The sequence below is a fragment of the Microcaecilia unicolor genome, chromosome 9, assembly GCF_901765095.1.
Source record: "Microcaecilia unicolor chromosome 9, aMicUni1.1, whole genome shotgun sequence".
NCBI lineage: Eukaryota > Metazoa > Chordata > Amphibia > Gymnophiona > Siphonopidae > Microcaecilia > Microcaecilia unicolor.
In genome coordinates this window covers 4,727,189-4,748,543 of record NC_044039.1, presented here as the reverse complement: position 1 = coordinate 4,748,543, position 21,355 = coordinate 4,727,189, and the positions used below count along the sequence as shown (strand labels likewise).

The following is a 21,355-nucleotide window of genomic DNA, read 5'->3' as shown; positions in this document are numbered from 1 at the left end:
GGTGAATTTAGTCACCTTTTCCCAGAGATGGTCACATATCACAAACTATTAAGTTGTGAAATATACTATTGCAAGTCACTACAAACATCCAAAAAAATTCATATCCCTAGTCTTAAAAGCACTCATCATTGTTTACCATAACTTTATTGGCCCAGTAGCTCAACAGCAGCGTATGCAGAAAAATTTAATTCCCAGGACGGCTAAGCATGCTGCAGCGCTAGCCATTCATAGCTCCAGTGGCGGGAAGATAATCTCAAAATGAGTAGACTCGGTGCATCATTCCAAGTTTCAAAGGAACCTGCCCTCTGAGCATCTTGGCTAGGGACCCTTACTGCAATGGCTTAGCTAATGAAGGGGAGGGGGGAGTGATAAAACACTGCGTAGCTATGAATAATGGCTCATGGCACCATAGACCCAGGAGGGGCCAAATAATCAGGAGGAAACTGCCAGATTACTGTCTGTCCACTATCCTAAGAGGTGTGTTCAGCTGAATTATCATCCAATAAACTCATACTTGCAAAATGATTGAAGAATCTGTCTTCTCTTCCAAACATCTCGGAGGGCTTCATAATGATGGCATCAGGAAACTCCTCCCTTACTACCCTCTCTCCAACAGCCTGTGAAATATATCAGCACATCAAACATCCATTTAAATTACACAGATTAATGAACTGAGCTAGACCTAGAGAGAAATACAACTGCTGGAACCCAAATGTGTTAGATTAGTGATGCAACACTGAGTTGATATAATCACATTTTCAAGTTGGCTACGTCCACCATGAAAGACATACCAAACAGTAAAAAAAAAAAAAAAAAAAAAAGGAAAATCCTGTCAACAACCTCCAGCATGAGTTCACATCTTAAGGAACCATGTGAGCTTCCCAACTCTTGATGTGTCTGTGTTCTGGAGAAGAAAGTGCTAGGATAATAGTTACAAATAAACAAGAGAGAATACTTTTTCAAATATTCCTTCTCAAAGACTATAGTCTCAAAATTCTTCTTTGAAGCTAAAAAAAAATGGTCCACACAATCAAGCTAAGTGGCAAAGTAGCAGAACTGAAAATTCTGAAAGGAAACAGGCCTCCCCAAAGCTTCATTCAGAACCCCCCTCTCCAAAAAGGAGAAATTAGGTCTTACCTGATCATTTTCTTTCCATTAGTCCTTACCACTATTCCAGAACCTATGGGATAGTTAAGTCCATTAACCAGCAGGTGGAGATAGAGAACTGAAAACTGAGCTAAGACATATCTCTCTTGGCATCCAGTCCAGTTCCTCAGTATTTACGTAGAGAAGCAGTAAGGAGAAACTTAGAATAAACACATTTAAAAAAAAAAACCTCACTAACCTAACATTAACCAGATGAGCAAAAATGTGTGGACCTCTCTCATCTCTGGACAACTTGTAAAGAACTGCAACAACGACAAACCCTTTACCAAGTTCCTTCACCACACATATACCAGGAACCAGCATAAACACATCCCACATGTCATTTCTGTCCCAACACCCCCCTACCCTCCCCCCCCCCCCCCCCCCCCCCCCCAGCAGAGTATGGAAACTGCTTAGGCAACTTAATTGATGAGTGGCATATCAAATTAATTTGAAATATGAAACACGGCTTTTCAAAAATTCCAGGAAAAAGCACCTTTGAAGGCTGAGCCTCAGATTCATCTTCTCTGTAGCCTAGACGTAAGGCTGCTGCTCTAGACAGAGAGGTAATTAAAAAAGTGATAGAGGCATAGCATTGATGTGTTCGGTACACTGGTAATCTATTATTATTACTTGTATGTGTCAGAAACAAATATTGTATTGACTAATAGGAAGTGTTCTCAGCTCCTAACAGATTTCAGGAGTCTGCTACGAGAAAAACTGATAATCTACCTCCCATCTTTAAACTTGGAAAAACGTGTACACAAGCACATACAAATCTCAACAGAGGGCACAAGTGCAGCAAACACAGATAGAAAACCCAAGGAAACACCTCAGTCAGACTGCACCAGGCCTGAGAAAAGGAAGCAGGAATTTTAAAACAAACTTCTGCTGTGACAGAAAGGAGAGGACAGTGGGCACAACAGCAGAGGACGAAAGCTGAATGCAAACATCAGTCTCCTTGCTCAGGGGAGAGGAATCTGTATGCCAGTCCTCTGCTGCCCTTCGCAGGATTGGAGCTTTTATTTGACCTTTGACCATTGGGAGCACAGCATCTTTGATGTTTGTAATCTATGGTCAGGAAGCATCAGTATTTTATCACTATAACCCCCCCCCTCCAATGCGCATCTCGCACCTTATTCCGAAGGTACTTGGAGGGACTCTTCATATCTGCATTCAGATGAGACATGTGGATCAACGTACCGACTCCAGCTTCCCGGGACAACTGGGCAATGTCTTTAGGAATATTCACATAAATATCCTCAAAACTGAAATTCCTTGAATAAAAATAAGAAAAAAAAAAAGGTATTTTCAAAAAGAGCACCCTCTAATGCACTGGCTGCTTTTAAGCTCTCTTTTAATGTGCTTGTTTCTTAGTGTTGAGGGGCTTTCAACCAGAATTTTGGGTTCACTGATGTGTTCCATCAAAACTCTGGCACATACACCAAGCCTGTGCTTTCCTGAACAACCATCTGTGCCTGAAGGCTGGGGAAATTCCAGAGTCAGGTACCTGAAACCCCCATTACTGGTCCCCCTCTACTCCCAATGATGATTGCTGCCACCAGCCTCAAGTGGAAATGACGCAGCTACATCTGAAGGGTTTTGTCTAACTTCACAGTATCTGGCAGTAGACGGGGATTGATTCTGTGTTGCCGATACGGAGTCGAAGCCAGAATGTGAAAATATATTTGTTTTGTATGATAAGCTCTGTATCGATTCTAGAATGGATAAAAGTTCGATGCTGACATTAAGTTTTGTGTGAATTTGGCTATCATTCAACCCCATATCTAAAACTGTAAGCAACACATCAGTCCTAGATTTCTCAATGATAAAGCAAGTGAAGATTAAACTTCTTTGAGAAACAATACAAAATTTGTTTTTGTTCAGGTAGGAATTTTAGTGTTCAATGTGTCTCACACATAAAGATTGTTTATCAGGTGTGTCACTACAGAAGAAAGGTTGAGAACCCACTGCTTTAAACTAATACATATGTAAGGTAAAAATAGGTTCCATGAAAGCAAACCAGAGTTGCACTGTTACAGAACACGGAATGGCATAAGGTAGGAGTGGGAGTCTCGATAGACTAGCAAACCTACTCTAGCCCTTTTATTGACTTTAAAATATTTCATTATTAGTTCTACCTCTTATTTGGGAAGGTTGGATTCACCTGTCGTCATGAAGCCAGTAAGGTGCAAAAAGTATATTACATAAAATAAACTCATTATTACCTTGTTTCCCATTCCCTTCCAACTAGATTGATCACAACACTGGAGTGCTCCAAGGCTCTTCGGATACTATCTTTGTTTCGGGGGTCCCACTCCTGTAACCGATACAAAGACAGGGACACAACACAAGCACAGCCATGGTTGAAAAAGGTGTGGAGACAAGAAGTCTTAGCTCCTGCAGCATCTCCCTTTTAAGCCAGAAATGTGACTTTCTAGGCAGGCTTTGCTTTAACAACAAAAATGAAACAGCCTTTGGAAGCTGCATGGGAGCCTTTCAGAAACAAATTAAAATCAGTCAAAAACAGAAATGTTGCGAGTTAGAAATTAGCCAAAATGCAAAAGTATCATTCCATAAAAAACACAGCACAAACAATCACATTTTAGACACTACTGAAATAGTGAGAGAAACCCACAAATACAGCAATGATTGAAGTAGGGAGATATCGGTAAAAGAGCCAACTCATAAAGAGTGGTCTACAGAGCTGTAATAACGAAAAAAGCACATTTTATAGCTATGGACTGACAGCATTTAGCGCACCTTAGTAAAAGGGCCCTTAAGTGTCCCAAATTGATTATATGAATGTGTGAATTTCTAGTGCCACATAATTTGAAAAAATCAAGCATCTAAAACACCACCAAAAAATTAAACAATGTGCTGCAAAAATAATTAATGGAATCAACCAGGGCTGAAAAACCACAATCAACTGTGAGTTTGGAATGCTATGAAAGAACAAACGTATCTGGAGCAGACAATATCTCTGGTTCCATAGAGCCCCATTTTGTCATTTGCATCTTCAGGAACCATCAAACATATAAACGGCGAGTGACCGTACTCACTCGCAAATGCGCAGTAGAGACTTCCCTCTCTGTCCCGCCCCCGCGTCAATACGTGATGACGGGGGTGTGACAGAGAGGGAACCTGCACACCTGCGAGTGAGGGAACTGCCGTCGCCATCACTCCCCCCCCCCCCAGGGTTTCCGCTACCGCTTCCTCCACCCACCCGGAGTTGCCGCCGCCACCCACCCTCCACCCGGCCCGGGTACCTGGCTTCACTATTCAAACCGCCGGAATGCAGCACACAGCTCATCTGAGCTGCCATTGACCTTCCTTACCTGCCTGTGTCCCGCCCTTGCCGACGTTACGTCACACGAGGGCGGAACACACGCAGAGAAGAAGGAAGGCCGACGGCAGCTCAGATGAGCTGTGTGCTGCGTTCCGGCGGTTTGAATAGTGAAGCCAGGTACCCGGCTCGGGTGGCGGAGGGGACTCCGGGTGGGGGGGGGGGGGGACGGCGCTGACTCCGGGGGGGGAGGGGCGGCGGTGACCTATCCGGGGGGGGGGCTTTCAATCCCCCCCTTCCTTTACTAGCCCGTTTTTACGGGCTCAACGGCTAGTCAAACATATAAATGGCGAGTGACCGTACTCACTCGCAAATGCACAGTAGACTTCCCTCTCTGTCCCGCCCCCGCGTCAATACGTGATGACGGGGGCGGGACAGAGAGGGAAACTGCGCTGCCCCCCCCCCCGAGGTCGCCGCCACCGGTAACCCCCCCCACCTCGAGTCGCCACCGCCGCCACCCCTCCACCTGAGGTCGCCGCCACTGGTGCCCCACCCCCACCCGGAGTCGCCGCTGCCGCCACCCCTCCACCCGCCCCCTCTCATCGCTATTCAACTTACATCTCCGCAGCAGGCAGATCAGCTGAGCTACCGTTGGCCTTCCTTCCCTGCCTGTGTCCCGCCCTCACCGACGTTACATCACACGAGGGCGGGACACAGGCAGAGATCAAAGGCCAATGGCAGCTCAGCTGATCTGCCTGCTGCGGAGATGTAAGTTGAATAGCGATGAGACGGGGCGGCGAACTCGGGGTGGAGGGGTACCGGCGGCGGGTGGGGGGGAGCGGACAGTGGCGACCCACCAGCCCGTTTTAACGGGCTCAACGGCTAGTAATCTATAAGCCACCACATGCCATTAACTTGAAGTCTTTGGACAGCCCGTAAAGCAGCAGCGTCTCATATTGTGAGCAAAATCCAAATAAATAAATATTGCCCTGGTGGTCTAGTGAAGACTCAGGGCAGGAGTGATCCTGACCTGCTCCTACCTATGCTGTCTTCCTCAATCAAAGTGGCTGCAACTGACTGTGGTTTTTCAGTCCTGATCGATAAGGACATGAAGAGTGGATTTTTTTTTTTCTTTTTGTAGCACACTGTTTTAATTTTTTGGTGGCTAATTCCTGTTAACATTTCACTGTTTGACTCTTATAAGTACATAAGTAATGCCATACTGGGAAAAGACCAAAGGCCCATCAAGCCCAGCATCCTGTCCCCGACAGCGGCCAATCCAGGTCAAGGGCACCTGGCAAGCTACCCAAACATACAAACATTTTATACAAGTTATTCCCGAAATTGTGGATTTTTCCCAAGTCCATTTAGTAGCGGTCTATGGACTTGTCCTTTAGGAAACCGTCCAAACCCTGTCTAGGTGAACGGTAATATACTCCCATCATTACACTCTTCCCCATCCCATGTAGCATTTTGTTTCCTGCAGGTCTTTTACTGTGTGTGAGTCTATGCCATCCTTAACAAATAGTACCACCTCTCCACCAATTTAATCCACCTTATTTTGATATAGTTTGTATCCTGGTATCACGGCTTCTCACTCTTCTTCCAGCAGGACCTCTGAGATGCCTACTATGTCAATATCTTTAGTACCACACATTCGAAATCTCCCGTCTTATTTTTTTTAGACTTCCGGAATTCACATACAGTTTGAAAGTATTATTTATTTACACATAGAATTGACTGGAATAATCTGAAAGCATTTATCTGTTTGTTTTCTGTTTAAAACGCACCAGGACTACTTCGCATCCTGTTCAAACTTCTTCTACTAACCTATAAATGTACTCACTCTGCTGCTCCCCAGTATCTCTCCACACTCGTCCTTCCCTACACCCCTTCCCGTGCACTCCGCTCCATGGATAAATCCTTCTTATCTGTTCCCTTCTCCACTACTGCCAACTCCAGACTTCGCGCCTTCTGTCTCGCTGCACCCTACGCCTGGAATAAACTTCCTGAGCCCCTACGTCTTGCCCCATCCTTGGCCACCTTTAAATCTAGACTGAAAGCCCACCTCTTTAACATTGCTTTTGACTCGTAACCACTCGCCTCCACCTACCCTCCTCTCCTGCTTCCTGTACACATTAATTGATTTGATTTGCTTACTTTATTTCTTGTCTATTAGATTGTAAGCTCTTTGAGCAGGGACTGTCTTTCTTCTATGTTTGTGCAGCGCTGTGTACGCCCTGTAGCGCTATAGAAATGCTAAATAGTAGTAGTAGTAGTACTTCAGCCCCACAACCTCTATTCTGGTATATTCTAACTGCACTGTTTTTCCACTATCATTTGAAGATACCTTACCCTAACACATGGTAAGATCTAGCTCCATTTTAACCGTTAGTGCCAGAACACATGATCCACCACAGTTAACGTGGAGTTTATTCTTTGGGAACAGGCTCCTCCTTCCACAAAATGCTGCCCAGGTCTTAATAAATCAAAAGCCCTCTTCCATGAATCATTCATTCATTTGAGTATTTATATACCGCTTAGACCTAAGCAGTTTACAGTTTCATTTTACAGGTACTAGGTCTGTCCTTACTGAACTCACAGTCCAGGTAGTATATTGTACTACTCTGTTCTACCTGGGGAAATGGAGGGTTAAGTGACTTGCCCAGGGTAACATGGAGCTGCAGAGGGAATTGAACCTGGTTCCCCAGGATCTCAATCCATTGCTGACCATCAGGTCTGCAATCTTCTTAGGTATGTGCCCATCAGAATGATCATGATTTAATCTGGCAGGAAATGAAAAGGGAGACTTACCAGGAATATAAGTTGTCCGAGGTCACCCATAGGTCGAAGATACATGATGTCATACTGATCACAACGGTAAGGTATAACTACCTGTGATCCGATCCGGCCTGGATTACCATAACAAAAAAAAAAAAAAACAATTGCAAAATACTGACTATTTATCCAATTTCTAAATGTTATAAAAGCAGGAAATCTAAGTAGTACATTGTACTACTGTTGTACCTGGGGCAATGGAAAGTAAAGTCACTTGCCCAGGGTCACAAGGAGCTGCAGAGGGAACTGAACCTGTTTCCCTGGGACCTCAACCCACTGCTTCTGTCAGCAGTGGGAATCAAACCCAGTTCCCCAGGTCCGCAACCCGCTGCACTAACCATTAGGCCACTCTTCCACACCCATTTCACAAAAGCAAAATGTGTCTATGGACGTTTATAAAATTGCCTAGGAAAAAGCTCCCGCACAAAGTTAAAGCTGCTATGAGGCAAATGTAAGCACACGAATATGCAAGTAGAAATTTTTATACAGTACAAGTGCCGATCCCTTGCCAATCATTCTTTGTCCCCAGGAATGCCTATGTATGCTCTGTACAAAAGGAGAAATTAGGTCTCACCTGACAGTTTCTTTCCATAAGTCTTTCCCACACAACCTGTGGGATTGTTGTGTCCATCAACCAGCAGGTGGATATAGAGAACTGAAAACTGAGCTGAGACATATCTCTTGGCATCCAGTCCAGCTCCTCAGAATTTACATAGATAAGCAGTAAGGAGAAACTAAGAACTAGGGCTGCTGTTACAGAGGGAGGATTGGGGCTGGGTGAGATGCAGCACGCTTTCCCTACAGTAGTCAAGGCCGAGGGCCATGAGCAGAAGGGAGAAGGGGCTGCCGGAGTGCCAGGAGAGGTAAGAAGAGGTGCTGAGAGAAAAAAAATGGAGATATGTGGACCATTGGGGGGGGGGGGGGAGAGAAAGAGGGAAAGAGATGCAGGGAGGTAATGGGAGAAAAAGAAAGAGATGCAGGGGAAGATGCAGCGACAGGAAAAAAAGGAAAAGAGAGAGATGTGGGGATGAGGCAGCAATGGGAGAAAGATACGGGGGGGGGGGGGTGTTAGAGGGATGGACTGGTACTGGAAATGGGGATGGAAGAATGAAAAAAGGGAGATGGTGCCCATAGAAAGGAGAGGAGGAAAGAAATGGATGGCAGGAAGGAAGGGAAGAGATGGTGCCCATGGAGGGGAGAGAAAAGAAGTGAGTTGGAAAATTTAGCATGTACACATAGTTGTTTCCAATTTACATTTGGATCAAGCGAGCAATCGTGCAGACTGGAGGGTAGCCAATGTTACTCCGATTTTTAAGAAGGGTTCCAGAGGAGATCCGGGAAATTATAGACCGGTGAGTCTGACGTCGGTGCCGGGCAAGATGGTGGAGGCTATTATTAAGAATAAAATTGCAGAGCATATACAAAAACATGGACTGATGAGACAAAGTCAGCACGGATTTAGTGAAGGGAAGTCTTGCCTCACCAATCTAATGCATTTTTTTGAGGGGGTAAGCAAACATGTGGACAATGGGGAGCCGGTTGATATTGTATATCTGGATTTTCAGAAGGCGTTTGACAAAGTGCCGCACAAAAGACTCCTGAAGAAATTGCAGAGTCATGGAATCGGAGGTAGGGTATTATTATGGATTAAGAACTGGTTGAAAGATAGGAAGCAGAGAGTAGGATTGCGTGGCCAGTATTCTCAGTGGAGGAGGGTAGTTAGTGGGGTCCCGCAGGGGTCTGTGCTGGGTCCGTTGCTTTTTAATGTATTTATAAATGACCTAGAGATGGGAATAACTAGTGAGGTAATTAAATTCGCCGATGACACAAAATTATTCAGGGTCGTCAAGTCGCAGGAGGAATGTGAACGATTACAGGAGGACCTTGCGAGACTGGGAGAATGGGCGTGCAAGTGGCAGATGAAGTTCAATGTTGACAAGTGCAAAGTGATGCATGTGGGTAAGAGGAACCCGAATTATAGCTACGTCTTGCAAGGTTCCGCGTTAGGAGTTACGGATCAAGAAAGGGATCTGGGTGTCGTCGTCGATGATACGCTGAAACCTTCTGCTCAGTGTGCTGCTGCGGCTAGGAAAGCGAATAGAATGTTGGGTGTTATTAGGAAGGGTATGGAGTCCAGGTGTGCGGATGTTATAATGCCGTTGTATCGCTCCATGGTGCGACCGCACCTGGAGTATTGTGTTCAGTACTGGTCTCCGTATCTCAAAAAAGATATAGTAGAATTGGAAAAGGTACAGCGAAGGGCGACGAAAATGATAGTGGGGATGGGACGACTTTCCTATGAAGAGAGGCTGAGAAGGCTAGGGCTTTTCAGCTTGGAGAAGAGACGGCTGAGGGGAGATATGATAGAAGTGTATAAAATAATGAGTGGAATGGATCGGGTGGATGTGAAGCGACTGTTCACGCTATCCAAAAATAATAGGACTAGAGGGCATGAGTTGAAGCTACAGTGTGGTAAATTTAAAACGAATCGGAGAAAATTTTTCTTCACCCAACGTGTAATTAGACTCTGGAATTCGTTGCCGGAGAACGTGGTACGGGCGGTTAGCTTGACGGAGTTTAAAAAGGGGTTAGATAGGTTCCTAAAGGACAAGTCCATAGACCGCTATTAAATGGACTTGGAAAAATTCCGCATTTTTAGGTATAACTTGTCTGGAATGTTTTTACGTTTGGGGAGCGTGCCAGGTGCCCTTGACCTGGATTGGCCACTGTCGGTGACAGGATGCTGGGCTAGATGGACCTTTGGTCTTTCCCAGTATGGCACTACTTATGTACTTATGTACTTATGTACAGCCCTAGAACAAACACAACAACCTTAAACAACTCGCTAACTTAACACTGACCAGATCAGCAAATGTGTGGATCTCTCTCATCTCTTGACAGCTTGACGAGAACAAGAGATAAACAGGAAGCACCAAGCAAGGTTACAGTCATTATTTGACCCATTACTTTGCACCAACTAAACATCTCAGAAATCTCATGCGGACCTCTGGAATAGTGGGAAGGCCTAATGGAAAGAATTTCTCCTTCCATTATATAGCTTCCCACTATTACAGAAACTGTGGGACGTTCAAAAGCAAGCTCTAGTGCGGATGGGATCCTTGCGCCACTGCCCTGAGGACCAAAGCACAAAAACTGGCTTCCGAGCATGCCACAATATCTACCCAGAAGTGCCTGGCAAAAGGCATGTAGCGTTGACCACATCACTGCCGTGCAAATATACACCGGAGACAGTAAGGTAGTCTCCGCCAAGGTTGTTGCTGTGCACCTCATAGAATGAGCCCACAAGGCGTAAGGAGCCTACTTCCCTGCAAGCAAATAAGCTGAAGTGATGGCTTCCAAGCCCATAATTGCTAGAAGGCTGAAAGAGACTACGAGGCCAAACTTCTATTTACCAAAATGCACAAGCAGTCTGCCCAATTTGTGAAACGTGTTCATGACTTCCAGATATCTAATGGAGGGGACTATATGCCCATCGAGAAGCTTCAAGGAAGAATACTGAGCCTCTTTAATCTCTGTGCGAAATGATGGATGCTCCACAGACTGGTTTGAGATGAACTGCTGATAACACTTTGAGAAGAAAAGAAGAAACTGTGCACAGGGAGACCTCCACCTCCAAAAAGCAATCCCAAAAAGAGACAACCTGAAGCTCTAAACCCTACTTGCTGACACAACAGCCATCAAGAATGCTGTCATTAGTGTAAGATCTTTAAAGGAGGCCTTCTGGACTGGCTCAAAAGGAGGCTTCTGAAGAGCGCAAAGGACAAAATTAAGGTTCAATCAAATGATATAGGGGTGAGCAGCAGGAGATGTCTTCTGTAGTCAGTTCCTGAAACAGGCCAAAGCCACAACCTATACTTTTAAAGAACAACACTAATCCTTTCTGAAGACCTGCCTGGAAAAACGCTAGGATGTGCAGAGAAAGGAGATCAGGAATGAGCTACACACTGTTGCTTGAAGCCACTTCCAAGGCCTGTTTCAGCAAACCTTCTAGCTTCCTATCCTGTAGGTCTTTTAGGGAAATGCCCTCTTCCACTGGCAAGGTGGTCTAATTAGTCACCGCCATAACCAGGGAGCCCACCCTGGGAAGCTGTAATTTATCTTTCTCCTCCGGAACTAACGGGTAGAGGCAAGCCATAGCTCTTCCCACTCTCAGCCCCGCATCCAGCAAGACCCATTCTGCTATAATCAGGTCCTGAATGTCTGGATGCATTGGGAAGGCCTTAGAAGAACCTCTAAATCTCCTGATGATCATCGAGGATGGAACTCCTGACATCAAAGCAGAAGGTCCCTCAATAGAAGCACTGCCAGTGCCTCAGAAATAAGAGTACTAAGCTAATCTTTATGAAACAACCTCAGTACTTTCAGGTTATCCTCCAACTCAGGAGGGAGCTCTCCCCCCTCTAATGGCTCCTTCAATGACGGCCACATCAGATAAGGAGGGAGAAGCAAATATCTGCACACTCCTGGAGGTCTAAATGAGATCTCTTAGAAGCCGGAGGGTCAGCGAAGAGAGAAACTGAAGCATCATGCAGTAACTTGGGCTGTCCCCGCTTCAGTAAACAGGCCTGGTGTAAGAGCAATATAAACTCCAGAGAAAACAAACAAAGCTCCCAATGCAGCTGAACGCTCAGTCGAGCCCTAACAGAGAGGAGGCTGCTTCTCACTGCCAGTCGGCTTGGACAAAATGGCACCCGTTCCTGTGCTGTCCTGCATCAAACTGCCAACTGGTCCAGTCGGAGAGGCCGAAGACCCTGGCATATTCTGATGCTGCACTGAATCTGAAGATGCGCTGCCAATGACCATTTCCGCCGCATATCATGGGATTCCCAGCTTGCACGCAATACAACGCCCCAATACTGGCTGGCATGTCCCACTGCAGGAACACAGATTAACTGTTGCTGTTCATCCCAAGCGGTTCTGAGTCAAACGTCAGTCGGACTTACCACTGTTGGCTGCTTCCCCCAAGCTCACAGTATGAACAAATCTTACCACAGATGAGAAATGCTCAGGACTGATACTCTGTCCCACACTCTCCAGAAAACCTCTTTCCTTCTCCTTCTTTTTTTTTCCCTTTAAGGTTGTTGTGCTGGAAAAGGAGAGAGCCACAGGAAACAGGGTAGAGGTGAAGGGAGGAAAGGGAAGAAGTAAATTCGAAGGGCACTACAGACAAGGATCTAAAGACCTCCAGATATGACTCTGCAGACTTAGGCCACCTGCAAAGTTCAACTGGGGACCAGTTGACCAACTGGAACAGGAGCAAATCACTCAGAAGCAGAGGATGAAAAGTGTGCCCATCCAGCTGCTGGACACAGAAAATACTGAGGAGCTGGATTGGATGCCAAGAGAGATGTCTCCGTTCAGTTTTCAGTTCTCAATCTCCACCTGTTGGTTGATGGATACAACTATCACCACAGGTTCTGGAATAGTGGAAAGCTACGTAATGGAAATAAGCAGTGCGAGGGTCTTTACTAAAGGTTAGCTCGAGTTATCTGTAGCAGGTCCCATTTTATTCTTATGGACCCTGCTGCAGATGACTCCAGCTAATCTTTAGTAAAAGACCCCTTATGTTTTTTAAGTGCTATTTTAATGCATACATGTGGCAAGGCAATTTTCTAAGTACTTATTTGAGCACATTAAATGCTGCTGTACATGCTCGGATCACTTATAAAATAACTACTGTAGCAGAAATATACATACACATACCCACACTGTGAGAAGAACCTGTCTAACATTTAAAGAGAAAATCTTTAAGAAAAGTAAAATGAAAAGGGAAACCATACATCCTACTTAGTCTCTCAAATAGAATGAATACTTTACATAAAGAAATCAAATGAAAAACTATATTTTCCTACAGAAATCTGTTTGTGGTAGGTTATTTTATTAGATACTGATCAGTGTTTCTGGACAAAATGTGACAGTGACATAACATTATTCTTAGACAGTTGGCATTACCCAGTCTATTGACAACATAGCGACCCAGAAATCCTGTGGATCCAAAGACGGTGGCAACGATGCCACTGAACGAGGAGCGTCCACCTTTGCCCTTTGGAATAACTGCATGGTGAATCTTTCGTGCTTGCAAAGTGATGGGCACCAAGGACGTAATACCAGACTCTAAAAATAAAAGAATACTTAAGACCCAGCTTGTGTACTGTACAGAAAATACAGGATTATGGTGCTCCAGTCCTTCACCCTTCCTTCCAAGGCTGTGGATTCTCAAAGATCTAGTAACACACCAATTCATTCAGGGTTGACTTCAAAATCCTATTATATGGAAGTTTTATTTATTTTTAGCTTAGAAATATTAATCCTATGTAAATGTTTGGTTTATAACGTAGGGAACCAATTTAAATTATCCCCTGCAGTGTTTGCAAAGAAAGAAGTCTCCTCAAGTCTCTCCATTGGTAGGAACTGAACACTGCTAAAAGATTTACATTTTTTAGACAACATGTGATAATGTGGTCAAGGGTTTGATTTGGATCAGGCAAACTCAAACACACAGGGTTTGCAAGAAAAATGGAAATTTACTGTTTCACTCAACATGTGCGCCCCTGTTACTTCACATCTTAAAATAAGGGCTCTTGATCTAGTCGGCTTAGATGCACTCTTCTCTGACACGGCACGTGTTTCGCTAAATGCTTTTCAAGGAAGTCCCCTAACATTTGTCATCAATCAGCCTGCTGGCATATTGCCAAACATGGTAAAAACTGTCAAGGCACACCCCTACACATGGTCAAACATTTTACCTTCTTTCCCACCCACACCTCCACACATGGTCCAGCATTTGACCTTCTTCCCCTCTCACTCATTGTCCAGCATTTTACCTTCTATCACCCCCTCACAAAGAGTCCACCATTTACCTTCTCTTCCCCCCACCCTCACAAACAGTCCAGTATTTACTATCTCTTCCCCCCACCCACCCTCACAAATAGTCCAGCATTTATCTTTTCTTCCCCCTACAACCACAAATAGTCCAGCATCTCCCCCTTGTCTCTCTTGATTCCCGCCCCCTCCCCACGATATCTTTTAAAAGTTTTCTTGTCTCTAGCAACTGACAGCAGCACGCAGCTATTTCATGCAGCCTGCTCGTGCCAACCCCAGAGCCTTTTCTCGGATGCTTCCCACCTTTGTAGAAACAGGAAGTTACATCAGAGAGAAGGCTCCGGGGTTGGCACAAGCAGGCTATATGAATTGCTGCTCCCTGCCACCAACTGCTAGAGACAAGAAAACTAGAAAACTTACTCCATACTGGCACAAATTAAGCTGGCCCAGCTGCTGCAGCATACCTGGGTTAGCAGCTGCGGCACACTGGTTGAAAAACACTGTTCTAGACAGGTTCTATCTGTATGCAGCATTACAAACACTTCATATATATATATATATATATATATATATATATATATATATATATATATATATATATATATATATATTATATACATACACACACACTGTTTTAAAACAAAATAAAACAATCACTAGAAAGCACAATCTAAAATCATGACTGAGAACGTAAACTTGAGAGGTACAATATAAAATAATGCAGCGCAATATATCTATATCTATCTACATCTATATAAACACACTGTTTCAAAAGAAAAAAAACTATACAAAGCTTGTTTTCTGCATATGTCAAAACTTGACTGAATTCAATAAAATTTGGCATATATCATCCTGAATAAATCTGCAGAAATCCTACACTCAACACCAGCCACCTCACCAAAATGAAATTTCATCACTACACTATCTGGTTCTTCAAATGTCTTGATGTTTTCTTCACTACGAACTGATCCAGCCCCAACGCTACTATACTGGCAATCAGTTGGGCCCATTTCTCGTAATTTCTTCAAAACACAGTCTATGCTTACCCACTTCCATCTCTTTCATGGAACCTCTTGCACCAGTCTATAAGAACCATAACCTTTCTCCAAAAACAAATTTTTAATAAGGATCAGATCCTCCTGACTGAAAAATGTTTATGTTTAAAGCAAAATGGTATCTGTGGAAATCACGATGATATTCACTAGGTGGCAGTGACATTGGTTAGGTGAGATGGCCAGCATTAGTGTAGGCTTATTGCAAATTGTTCAGGATGATATATGCCAGACTTTATTGAAACTGGTTAAGTTTTCACACTCTTGCACTGTCTCAGACCCTGAAATCTCAAATTCTTGGAATGTTGTTTTGAAGAAGATGGCTAAAACCAGACAACATACAGACGCCCAACAGTATTTACAGTTCTAAGGAAATGTAACGGGTTATTTTTTTCCAAAAAGCCTATCTAATTGCTGAGAAGTGCATCCCCTACCAGAGACAATACAATAGATCATTTAGACAAATAGGGTCATGGAATTACTTACTCCAAATAGGGTCATAAAAAATTTGGTTGAAATTAACATTTTTCATTAAATACAGGCTGCTTATGTTACAATATTTTATAAACTGCCACTTAACACAGCCAATTAGTTCTAATTTCTTAATAATATTTATTCTTCTATTGCAGAACTCAAAAATACAATAATTTCCCCGCCCATAACCACACCCCTTTTTGTCTCTGCACATTAGAATTTAGGCGCTCTGTGTTACAGAATACGCTTAGTGAGTTATGCATGTAAATTCTAATTATTGTCAATTAGTGGTCATTACTGTTTGTTGAGTGCTGTTAAAAAACATCGATTGGCTTGTTAAGCCAATTAGGTTATGCGCATTGTTATAGAATACGCAGATTTCGGCATGATATATAGAATCTGACGGCTAGTGTATGATGTCAGATAAAGCCCAACCAGTTCACTTGATATGCTCAGCTATCTTCCTATCTAGTTTTCTTTACCACGTAAACTAACAAAAATGTTCCTCCAAAGTATTTTGCCTCACTTCTCAACCCAGTTTGCACCATTGTTCTGTGTATCCGTCCCAAAGATGTTTAAATACCATTACAATGTTGGCCTCCACCATCTCTCCTGATAGGTTATTACAGGCATTGACATCTTCCTCTTGCTTCTTATATGTACATGTAAAGTTAGAATCCAGGCCCACTGCCTATCACCAACTTTATAATAGTCCAAACAGCTACTAAAACTTGCAAGGCTTCTCTGAATATTCAACTACCTCATATTCATTGATGTAGGCCTAGTCGGCCGAAACACAAATATGTCGGATCTCCATCATCCCTAATAAACAGTTTTCATCCATTATCTGAGTCATCGCTGTTTTTGCTTCATAGAAGGTTGTAACCATGCCTACTCCATGATGGTTATCCCAGCCTGCATGGAATCCTTCTTTCTCCTAGCTTATGTGTACGCTATGGTTGTGTCCAAACTGTAGGCTGTAAAAGCTTGATAATCTACAGAAGTTTACTCGTTGTCTAAATCTATCTTAACACCTCACCTCTTGGTTCTTTATCATTCCATTGTAAACTGTGTCCAGAAAAAAGTGAGCTCCCTACACATTTTGCAATAACAATTTTGAACCTGCACCGAATTAAAATTTTATGTGCACAGAGTGACATCTATTTGCGTCACCTACGCCAAATTACATAGGAAACCCCTCATTCCATTTAAGAGATTTTTAATTTCTACAAATTGCTGTCACAAATCTGAGTTTCCAACATGAGTTAATTACTTACTTACCGATATCATCCGTGAAGTCATTGTGTGTTGATAAACATTTGAACTGTTCAGGTTGACATTAACTGTGTTAGAAACTCAAACTTTTGGGTAATACTATTTAAAATTTGACATCTCAGTATCATTACGATGAAATTGCACAAAACCACACATTGTTTGAAATAGATGTCACTTTGTGCACATAAAATTTTAACCAATTCAGTGCAGGTTTGCGATCGTTATTGCAAAATGTTTGGGGGGGGGGGGGGGGCTCACCTTTTTCCAGACTCAAGTGTATTAACACTTCAAGCTTTCTACCCACAGGTAAGTGGCCTCAACTGCATGAGCTTTGCTAACCAGCAAATTCACACGAGTAGTAAACTTAAGTATGAATTGTTTTGCTCCTGGAAACAGAGGTGCAGTTTTCTGAGTCATAAAAACCAGCATGTGAAAACGTTTCCTCATGTTGATTTTTCTGATACTAAAAATTCGTGGACCTTTTTGGAGTTTTAAGCTTAAACAGCATAGCAGACAGGCCGAATTCGTAAGGTTTCATGCAATCGAGGCCCATGCACAGAAAAAGTCTGGTGTCTGCGTAAGTTTTGGACCATTTTACATGTTCCATATAAAATACAGCAGCAAGACTTATTTTTGGCAAGTCACGATTTGAGAGCGCAACACCTCTTCGTGAAAAACTTCACTGGCTCCCTATTAGAGAACGAGTCAACTTTACGATCCACACATTAATCCACAAGATTATCCCCGGTGAATCTCCAGGCTATATGCTCAATCTGATTGACCTTCCCACCAGAAACACGTCTGATACTTTGCGAACTTACCTCAACCTACATTAGCCCAATTGTACAGGACTCAAGTACAACAAAACCTATTATGGATCCAACTTCTCCTTCTTAGGCAGCCAACTTTGGAATGCCCTACCCAGACCTATCCGATCAATCAGTGACCCAGTGGTGTAGGAAGGGGGGGGGGGGGGGGGGTGTCGGCTCCGCTGGTTCCCTGCTCCCTCTGCCCCGGAACAGGTTACTTCCTGTTCCGGGGCCGAGAAAGCAGGGAACCAGCGGAGCTGACGCAGCTCCCAGCGACGTGCACTCGGGGCGGACCGGCCCTACCTCCCGTCCTCTTTCCTACTCCACTGGTAAGAATGCACTCCGGGAGGGGGGGGGAGGGTGCGCCGTGCTGCACCTGGGGGGGGGGGGGTGCACAGTGGCGAATCGCCCCAGGTGGCAGCCGCCCTTGCTACGGCACTGCAGTGACCATCTACCCTTCTGGAAATCACTAAAAACTTATCTATTCAAACAAGCCTATCCAAATAACCCAAGCTAACTTTATGAACCTACCGTGTTTCCCCAAATATAAGACACTGTCTTATATTAATTTTTGCGCCCAAAAAGGCGCTAGGTCTTATTTTCAGGGGAGGTGTTAGTATTTCGGGGAAACACGGTTGGCCCGCCCACCTTCCCTCCGTCGTTCCTGCAACTACCGGTAACCCCCCACCCGAGATGGCGCTCCCACCCGAAGTCGCCGGACCCCACCCCCCTCCGTCGCTCCGAAACTAACCTGAACTAAAGCCTCCTTTCACTTTCCTTCCAGTTCGCAGGAGCAGCAGGGCAGGCCTCTCCTTCCTTCCATGCCCCACCCTCGCCTGGCGTTACGTTACGTCAGGCGAGGGCGGGACATGGAAGGAAGGAGTGGCCTGCCCTCCTGCTGCTTGCTGTCAACTGGAAGGAAAGTGAAAGGAGACTTAAGTTCAGGTTAGTTTCGGAACGACGGAGGGGGGTGATTTCCGGCGACTTCGGGTGGGGGGTTAGTTTCGGAGCGACAGAGGGGGGGCCCGGCGATCTCGGGGGGGGGGGGGGGGGGGGGCGACCCTACTTACCGGTAAAAGAAAAACTTTGCTAGGCCTTACTTTCGGGGGAGGCCTTATATTTTCCAAGGGCACCAAAAACCTCGGTAGGTCTTATTTTATGGGGATGCCCTATTTTCGGGGAAACACGGTATCTACCCAACACACATCCAGGAACAACGACAATGACCCAGATTACATCCCCCCCCCCCCCCCCCCACCATATTTCCCTATGTTTATATATATTCTCTGGCAACGAATTCCAGAGTTTAATTACACGTGTGAGTGAAGAAAAATTTTCTCCGATTTGTTTTAAATTTATTACATTGTAGCTTCATCGCATGCCCCCTAGTCCTAGTATTTTTGGAAAGCATGAACAGATGCTTCACATCTACCCGTTCCAACTCCACTCATTATTTTATAGACCTCTATCATATCTCCCCTCAGCCGCCTTTTCTCGAAAAAATTACAAACACGAATCTTTAATCCGCAAACGAATCTTTTCCGGAGATGGGAAGGCGGTAGAACGAGAGGACATGAAATGAGATTGAAGGGGGGCAGACTCAGGAAAGATGTCAGGAAGTATTTTTTCACAGAGAGGGTGGTAGACGCTTGGAATGCCCTCCCGCAGGAGGTGGTGGAGATGAAAACGGTAACGGAATTCAAACATGCGTGGGATGTGTTTAAAGGAATCCTGTGCAGTAGGAATGGATCCTCAGAAGCTTAGCCAAAATTGGGTGGCGGAGCAGGTGGGAGGAAGAGGGGTTGGTGGTTGGGAGGCGAGGATAGTGGAGGGCAGACTTATACGGTCTGTGCCAGAGCTGGTGATGGGAGGCGGGACTGGTGGTTGGGAGGCGGGGAATGTGCTGGGCAGACTTATACGGTCTGTGCCAGAGCTGGTGATGGGAGGCGGGACTGGTGGTTGGGAGGTGGGGAATGTGCTGGGCAGACTTATACGGTCTATGCCAGAGCTGGTGATGGGAGGCGGGACTGGTGGTTGGGAGGCGGGGAATCCTGCTGGGCAGACTTATACGGTCTGTGCCAGAGCCGGTGGTGGGAGGCGGGGCTGGTGGTTGGGAGGCGGGGCTAGTGCTGGGCAGACTTATACGGTCTGTGCCAGAGTCGGTGGTGGGAGGCGGGGCTGGTGGCTGGGAGGCGGGGAATGTGCTGGGCAGACTTATACGGTCTGTGCCAGAACCAGTAGTGGGAGGCGGGGCTGGTGGCTGGGAGGCGGGGAAAGTGCTGGGCAGACTTATACGGTCTGTGCCCTGAAAAAGACAGGTACAAATCAAGGTAAGGTATACACATGAGTTTTCAGTGCATGCCTGCTGCCAAGGTGGAAAGAAGCGTTTTCCCACCAGCTGAGTTAATTTTTTTTTTTTTTGGGGGGGGGGGAGAGGGAGAACAATTGGTGCCCACCCAATTCTTGCCTAGGCCCACCCAAAATCTGTTGTCTGGCTACGCCCCTGCTACAAATGTTGTTAAATGAGATGGATCCATGAAAACACATTTACAATTTTTATAAGATACTATACATTTGCAAGAAAACCGAAGATAAAATGTTCCGCCTAGTCGCAATACTTCAGGTTTCAGTATCAAAAATTGTTTGCGTTTCTTTTGAGACATCTGGGAACAAAAGTATCTTTACACCCAGAAATGGTTTGTCCTTGTGTTTAAAAAAAAAAAAACCATTTTCAACAACCATTGCTTGTCTGGCAATAAGGCCACCGTGGCTACTAACGCTGCGGCAGTGGCTTGTTCAGTATCTGATGTCTCCAAGAGATTTGTAATGTCCATAAAAGGGGTTCTTAGCAACTAGAAAACTTAGGACTAGTGCTGGGCAGATGGATACGGTCTGTGCCAGAGCTGGTGGTGGGAGGCGGGACTGGTAGTTGGGAGGCGGGGATAGTGCTGGGCAGACTTATACAGTCTGTGCCAGAGCTGGTGGTGGGAGGCGAGGCTGGTGGTTGGGAGGCGGGGATAGTGCTGGGCAGACTTATAGGGTCTGTGCCAGAGCTGGTGGTTGGGAGGCGGGGATAGTGCTGGGCAGACTTATACGGTCTGTGCCAGAGCTGGTGGTTGGGAGGCGGGGATAGTGCTGGGCAGACTTATACGGTCTGTGCCAGAGCTGGTGGTTGGGAGGCGGGGATAGGGCTGGCCAGACTTATACGGTCTGTGCACTGAAGAGGACAGTACAAATAAAAAAAAGTAGCACATATGAGTTTGTCTTGTTGGGCAGACTAGATGGACCGTGCAGGTCTTTTTCTGCCGTCATCTACTATGTTACTATGTTACTATCCCATGTCCCATTCCCCCTCCCCCCCCTGTGCTCACCTACCCTTTGCTCTTACCTCCCTTCTTTCTCTACCTTCCTACCTACCTCTTTCATTATTCTGTAACACTTGACTTATTTTTCTCTATCATATACTGAACTTCCTGCAGCTTTTCTCCACTGAGCCACAAGCAACAGAAGCTGCCTCTCACTTACTTGACATTGACAGGACACCGGCCGCCCGCCAGCAGCGGGTCACCGACGCCATCTTGCCCAATTCCCAGAATGCACGGCGAGCGCGCGCAGGTGCAGTAGTCCGGTCT

At 45.2% G+C, this 21,355-nt stretch overlaps 1 protein-coding gene across 1 annotated transcript in view; it reads right to left on the bottom strand.

The window, feature by feature from the left end:
* The window catches only part of NDUFA9 (NADH:ubiquinone oxidoreductase subunit A9), a 39,781-nt gene extending 18,426 nt beyond the window's left edge, over positions 1 to 21,355 (bottom strand). Inside the window, exons 1-6 of the mRNA XM_030214580.1 lie at positions 21,249 to 21,355; positions 13,244 to 13,405; positions 7,247 to 7,344; positions 3,375 to 3,466; positions 2,282 to 2,423; positions 515 to 617 (exon numbers count right to left, since the gene is read on the bottom strand). Coding sequence (XP_030070440.1) covers positions 515 to 617; positions 2,282 to 2,423; positions 3,375 to 3,466; positions 7,247 to 7,344; positions 13,244 to 13,405; positions 21,249 to 21,300 — 649 coding nt within the window. The 5' untranslated portion in view covers positions 21,301 to 21,355. The remainder of the gene's footprint in view (positions 1 to 514; positions 618 to 2,281; positions 2,424 to 3,374; positions 3,467 to 7,246; positions 7,345 to 13,243; positions 13,406 to 21,248) is intronic.